This window comes from Podarcis melisellensis, assembly GCF_964234715.1.
Source record: "Podarcis melisellensis genome assembly, chromosome: 8".
Taxonomy (NCBI): Eukaryota; Metazoa; Chordata; class Lepidosauria; order Squamata; family Lacertidae; genus Podarcis; species Podarcis melisellensis.
In genome coordinates, this window is record NC_138540.1 from 90708652 (window position 1) to 90715549 (window position 6898).

Below are 6898 nucleotides of genomic sequence, written 5' to 3' on the forward strand. Positions count from 1 at the left end.
CAGGGAGTGTGGCAGGGGGTGAGGAGTTAGTTACAGAGGGTGGGAAGGACTGCCGTTCTTCTGCGAGGGCCAAGCCCTAGTGCTGCGCCCCCCCATGCCCTTCAACCCCTCCTCCCCGCTTTGCACCCAGTAAGCAGTGGCACGGTGTTGCAGGCTGAGCGAGCGACATAAGCTGCATGCTCTGCTGAGAGGAACCAGCCTGCAAGAGCCTTCTTGCTCCAGAAAAAAGCCCCCCTCCCTCCCCCCCACCCCCCACAGCAGAGAGCGACCCCCAGTGCAGGTTTCATTCTTTATTGGCCTGGTGTTGTGTGTGCAGCACCAAAGGCTGTGAAGTTGAACAGAAGCAAGCAGCTTGTGGGCTGGGGGGGGGGGCAGGCGGATGTCGGGCGGCTGCTCCATGAACCCCCCCCCCCGGCAGCCTCCCCCTGCCCTCCGTAGTAATACTGAGTCGCTCGCAAGCAGCAAAACCTGGCGCACGGGTGGAGAACGCCATGCGCTCTCCAGTGGTGTGCAGTGATCACAAGGGCTCTGGCATGCAAAGGGGGGGTGGGAAAAGGATGCTGCCCCCCAGGCAGAGGGAGCTCAATGGAAGCCTGCCTAGGACCCCTGCTGGAGCCCCCCCCCCCAATCTCCAAACAGGCTTCTGCTGCCCACCCACCCCTGACAACATCCACACTCCCCGAGGTCACTGAAGCTAGAGCCACAGTGGTCTGTGTCCAGCCTGCCACACAGACCCCCCACCAGGAGTGAGGACCCCCGTCCTGCCCCCTTGGCAGACCCGTCCGTCAGTAGATGAGGTGAAAGGTGAGCCAGTACATGATGAGCGGCTGCAGGCCGGCCACAGCCATGGTCAGGTACATGCGCAGCTGGTTCTTGGCTCCCCGCACCAGCACCCCCTCGGCCGCTGCCTCCGACAGGATCTTCAGGCGCAGGGTCCTGATCTGGAAAAGCCGTAGGAAAAGGCAAATCGGGGCGGAGCGCAGGGAGGGTCACGGAGGCCCTGCCTGCCTGGTTCTTGCAACGGGTGCAGTTTTATTTAAAGGCCATCTGTATACTGCTTTTTCACCTCGGAGGCGTTTGCAGTAATAAAGCCATGCAATAAAACCCACCAAAAAAGTTACAAACTGACAGCAATTGGTTATTCTAGAAGGAAGTATTCTTAGTTGCTGGCATACGACTGGCGGAACAGAAAAGGTTTCAGCGGGTGTTTAAAAGCTGGCACAGAAGGTGCCTCTTGAATCTCCAGTGGCAGAGTGTTCCACAGGACTAGGCGCTAAAGGCCCAGTTCCTTGTTATCAAGTGAGGATCTCCAACTTGGGGAATGGCCAACGACACTCCTGCAGGTGATCTCAGTGACTGAGCTGGGACCAAAGGCTTCAGGGCTCTGCTCACAATGTGTGGCAGAACCAGCCTCCCTGCCCTAAACCCATTAGCCAAGCTGGTAAAGGGCTGCTTTTACTGGAGGCCAACGCAGAGCCCAAGACGAGGCCTGCTCCTGCTGTGCAAAATGCTCAACAAGCGCAGAAGAATTTGGGAAATGACCCCCCAGCACACACTTCCCGGAAGTTCTTACCATGAAGACAAAGATTGTGACACAGCACCAGCTCAGCAGCAGGTAATACCCCGTCTTCCCAAAGAGCAGTCCAGCCAGGAGGCCAACGATCATCCTGTCACAGGAGGGGAGAAACGTCAGGCCCAGAGCCCGGCTCTTCCCCAGCCCATAATAATAATAATTAATAATAATACCCCACCCATCTGGCCGGGCCTCCCCAGCCACTCTGGGCGGCTTCCAACAGGATATTAAAAACAATAAACCATCACCCATTAAGAGGGGCTCAGTCCCGCCCCCCCCCCCCGGCTGGAGCAGGCTGCCCTTGCCTCCTGGTTACTCACCCAACGTACTTGTACCCTGAGAAGGCCACCAGGTCAATGGTGGAGAGGTCCGTGTTGACGGTGACCAGGTAGAGGCTGAGGAGAATGGCCAGCACCTCGACTATGAGCCAGGCCAGGGCTGAGCTCGCCTGCAAGCCCAGCAGGTCGGGGGAGAATCTGCAAGGGGGGGTGAGGGAGTGTTGAGGGGGGAGGGCTCCCTGGCCACCCAAACTGCCCAGGCCTCCAGGGCCACAGGAGGGCGCTCACAACCCCACACCCTCTCACGCCTCTTCCAACTAAATTTTAGGAAAATGTTCTTGACAGTAAGAGCCTGTCCACGGTGGAACGGACTCCCTCAGAAGGCGGAAGGCTCTCTTTCCTTTAAGGTTTTTAAGCAGAGGTCGGGTGGCCACCTGTCAGGGACTCTGAGATTCCTGCACTGCAGAAGGTTGGACTAGATAGAGGACTATTCTAAGGGAGCAGTTAGGAGACCCCTTATCCCCTCCCAGAGCTACGGGGTCCCCAGAGTTCCTAAAAACTCTCAGCATCCTTCACAAGCTACACATCCTGGGATGTTTTGCAGGATGCCATGCCTGTTTGGGCTGAACCGGCAAGGAAACGAGGATGGGGTCCAGGTCTTCCTGGAAAGCTCAGCAGCGTTTGGGGGAGCTGCCTTGCCCCACCTTCCCTAGGAAAGCCAGCAGAAAGGTGATCCCTAAAACCTCTCACCTGTTCTGGGTCCCCAGCGCCAGCCCTGCCACCAGGACGTAGGTGATGAACGCCATGACTGCGGAGGGAAAGGGCTCCTTAGCCACGGGAGAGACCGGCGCTCAGCCCTGTCACCATTTCCCTACCCGGGGCATCTCCCCCCCCCAGCCACCTCAGGGCTGGAGCCACCCCAGGGACCCCCAGAGACCTGCCGTACCTGGAATGTAGAGGTCAGGAGCGTTGACGTCAAAGCGGGGGGCCACGGGGGTGTCCTGCTGGTACTGCACCTGCCAGTCCTGCCAAAGACAGCCAAGAACCCCCACAGGCTACCAACGGGCTCCCTGCCCCCAAGGGACCATGGTGGGCAAAGGGGAAGGCGCCCTGGCCTGAGCCTCAAAGCCATAGCAGGGGGCAGCTTGGAGCAGGGCGATGCCCCGCAGTTCCCCCCCCATCCCGCCTTAGCCGGGGCCCTTTGCGGCTCACCTGGTGCAGGAAGGGGAAGAGGAGCAGCCCCAGCTTCCTGCCCACATAGACGGTGTCCACAGCAAAGTAGTACTTCAGCTTGGTCACGGGGACAAAGCGGTCGATCTGGGAGGGCAGGAGAAGCGGCAGAAGCAGAGCGTGAGCAGAGAGGAAAGAGGAGCTGCTGAAGGAGCGTCTCCACCTCCATCGTTCTGCCTGGACACTGAGGTCCAGCGCCAAGGGCCTTCTGGCGGTTCCCTCACTGCAAGAAGCCAAGCTACAGGGAACCAGGCAGAGGGCCTTCTCGGTGGTGGCACCCGCCCTCCCACCAGATGTCAAAGAGAAAAACAACTACCAAACTTCTAGAAGACATGTGAAGGCAGCCCTGTTTAGGGAAGCTTTTAATGTTTAATAGGTTATTGTATTTTACTGTTTTGTTGGAAGCCGCCCAGAGTGGCTGGGGAAACCCAGCCAGATGGGCGGGGTGTAAATAAATAAATTATTATTATTACTTCAAGTATCTCAATGGGATTTCCTTTGTTGTGTATCACCGCCTCTCTCTGCCCAGCCTACCTCGCAGGGTTGTGGGGAGGATTTAAGCAACGAGGCCGGGAGAACCACAGCTGCCACCCTGCGCCCCACGGAGTAAATAACATGCAGTCGATAATATGGATGTGCTGAGTTGGGATTCCTGGCTGGCAGGGGGCTGGACTAGATGGCCCCCAGGGGTCCCTTCCAACTGTATGATTCTTGGGTTTTAAGAAAAGGGGCCAAGCTTGTTTCCTGCCACTGAAGAGGGGGAGGACCTATACTGGTTATGGTCTGGGGTTATTAACGGGAGTAGGGCCGGATTGAGGTTTGATGCGGCCCTCAGCTCCTGAAGGTAATGTGGTCCTTGATACGTCCAGCTGTCCTTTGTCCACAACAAATTGTCGTTGTTTTTTGTCTAGAATATATGCTAGATGGTCATTGATGGACCTTATAGGTATCTCAAGCCATTTGCACATCACAAACAGGAGCCCACACAACACTGTTACTGCAGTGTGTAGGTTTTATCTTATTTGTTTTTTTGTCTTATATTTTGGAAATGTAGGGTTTTTTCCTTTAAATTTTTTGGGGGCCCTCTTGGGGCCCTAAGCTTTAGCTTGTTTAGCTTATACTGTACACAAATCCGGCTTGTATGTAAGTCCTCTGTTCCGGGAGGGTTTTTGGGAGAGCTGGCGGGGCTGGACTAGAGGACCCCTGGGGGTCCCTTCCACTGCATGCTTCTGGGGTTCCAGGCCAAGGGGCCCGGCTCGTTTCCTGCCCCTGGGCTTACTGGCGGGAGGGTGTGAGGGCGGCCCCCCGGGCTCCCCCTCCCCGGAGCCGCACTCACGTTCCTGCCCACGATCTCCCTGCCCTGGCTGGCCAGGCTGCTCCCGTAGGCGGCGGCGAAGCTGGAGACGGGCTGGGCCAGGAGGGCGCCGGCGCTGGTGTCCTCGAAGAGCCGCGGGGGCTCCGTCCCGAGGGCCGGGCTGGAGGCCGAGAGGCCGGGCGGGGCGGCGGGCGGGCGGCGCTTGGTGGCTGCGGGGGAGAGAGAGGGGGGAGAGGGGCGTCAGGGGGGGGGCCCACCTGGCGGGGCTGTTGTGTCGCCCCCTCCCTCTCCCACGTGACACCCACGCAGGCGGCCGGGCGGGGCTCCTCCCGGCGCGGCGCCGGCGCGCTCCATGGCGGCGAAGGAAGGAAGAGAAGGCGGGCCGCGCGGCGCAGGCGCACTCCGGGGCCGCCCCGCGGCCAATCAGCTCGCGCCGCCGCCGCCGCCGCCGCCGGCAACAGCCAATCGTGGGACGCGCCGCAGAGCGCGCGGCCGGCGCCGTGACGCGACGGCCGACGCGCCTCTCCGTCGGGACGGCGAGAGGGAGGGAGGGAGGGAGGAGAGCGCGCCGTTGCCAAGGGGACGAGAGGAAGAGCCAGGGGCTCACGTGACCGGGGGAGGAAGCCGTTTCCGTGAGGGGGAAGCGCATGCGCCGGGGGAAGAGGGCTAGCAATCCCAGACGCCTTTGCGTCTTCCGTCCCAGAAGCCTTTGCAGCAGCGTTGGAGTCCTGAGGGGAGTTGGAGGGATGGGAGGCTCTGCGCGGGCCCAGGACCCTCGAGGGCGGGAAGGGCCCGGCTGGAGCCCGGCAGCAGCGGGAGAGGGAAGGCCCCGAGCCCGGGGCTCCAGGCCAGGAGCGCCACAGCATCCCCGGCCCACCTCAGCCGAGGGGGAGCTCCAGGCGGCTGAAGCGCTTCAAGGGCCGGGTCAGGCCGAAGAGCGTGGTGTTTAGGGGGGAAATCCCGGGGGGGGGGGGGAGAACCTACCCAAGAGCCCAGCTGGTCGGGGTGCGAGACCCCCGAGGGTCCATGAGGTCAGTAAAAGGAGGAAGTTCCAGCCAAGCATTTTGGAGCAAAAGAGCGGCCAGTAGACCATGATCTTTATTGCTGCGCAACAGATTCCCACACGGAGCAAGAACCCCGAGCAGGGGGTGACCTCCTCTTTTCAACCTTCCCTCTTTCCCCCAGAATACACTTCGAGGGGCATCACTGATACATCATCACTACATCACTAGCATGTCACAAATGGGGAGGGGTACACAAGGGTTAGGGATGCAGGTGGCGCTGTGGGTTAAACTACAGAGCCTCTTGGGCTTGCTGATCAGAAGGCTGGCAGTTCGAATCCCCGCAACTGGGTGAGCTCCCGTTGCTCGGTCCCTGCTCCTGCCAACCCAGCAGTTCAAAAGAACGTCAAAGTGCAAGTAGATAAATAGGTACCACTCTGGCGGGAAGGTGCGCTACTCTGGTTCGCCAGAAGCGGCTTAGTCCTGCTGGCCACATGACCCAGAAGCTGTATGCCGGCTCCCTCGGCCAGTAAAGTGAAATGAGCGCCGCACATAGGCACCGACTCCATGGGGCCTGAGGGGGCCCAAGCCCCCTCAAAAATTCGTTTGGGGGGGCTCTGCCCCCCCCACTAATTTAAGAAAATTATTAGTTATATTATGCTTTGTAAAATCACAAAATTATGTTGGTATTTTTTATTTTCCTTGTTTGGCGATAGTTACCTTTTAAAATACATTCAGTAATGAGTTAAAACAAAGCCACTCCGATCTAGAGAGGGGGTGGGGTTGCGGGCTCTCGACCCATCAACAATCTCGCGGGGCTGGCGTCAGCCCCGCGAGAAGCGGGGATTCCCCCTAGCTCTTTAATATTCACCGCCCACGGTGGCAGCCAATCGGCTGTCGCAAAGGGCGGGCCCTCACAGGTTCACTTAAGGTCGGGGCAGCCCGGGGCTCGCCCCTTTCGTTCCCCCAGCAGCAGCGGTTTGGAGGTCTTGGGCCCCCCTAATATTTTTTATAAGTCGGTATGGGCCCCCGCCCCCCCCAATATTTTTTATAAGTCGGCGCCCCTGGCGCCGCAACCCCAGAGTTGTCCGCAACTGGACCTAACAGTCAGGGGTCCTTTACCTTTTTACAGAAGGGTTACACAAGTTAAATATGAGGTCCCTTTCTCAGACACCTGGTTAGTGGGGTAGAAGTGGAAGGATCATTAGGCGCAAGTGATCATGCTCTTCTGAAGCGGAAAGGAGCAGCCAAGCATACTAGGACTCAATTTCTTGACTTTAAGAAAGCCAACTTCATAAAACTTACGGAAGTGCTGGGTGAGATCCCATGGACAGTAATACTAAAAGGAAAGGGAGTTCATGATGGCTGGGAGTTTGTTAAGAGGGAGATAGTAAAAGCACAACTTCAGGCAATACCAATGAGACGGAAACATGGAAGGTTCCTAAAGAAGCCAGGGTGGCTATCTAAAGAACTTTTAACTGAGTTAAGATTAAAAAAGGAT

At 58.4% G+C, this 6898-nt stretch overlaps 1 protein-coding gene across 1 annotated transcript; it reads right to left on the bottom strand.

Moving 5' to 3' along the window:
* Window positions 1-277: 277 nt before the first annotated feature.
* YIF1B (Yip1 interacting factor homolog B, membrane trafficking protein) lies at window positions 278-4750 on the bottom strand (the record flags this gene model as incomplete). Its single annotated transcript, XM_081922324.1, has 8 exons — window positions 278-941; window positions 1574-1667; window positions 1894-2049; window positions 2602-2659; window positions 2798-2876; window positions 3064-3168; window positions 4418-4605; window positions 4702-4750. The coding sequence occupies 8 exons, from the start codon at window positions 4748-4750 to the stop codon at window positions 786-788; spliced, it is 885 nt and encodes a 294-aa protein (XP_081778450.1). The 3' UTR covers window positions 278-785.
* Between the last annotated feature and the right edge of the window lie 2148 nt (window positions 4751-6898).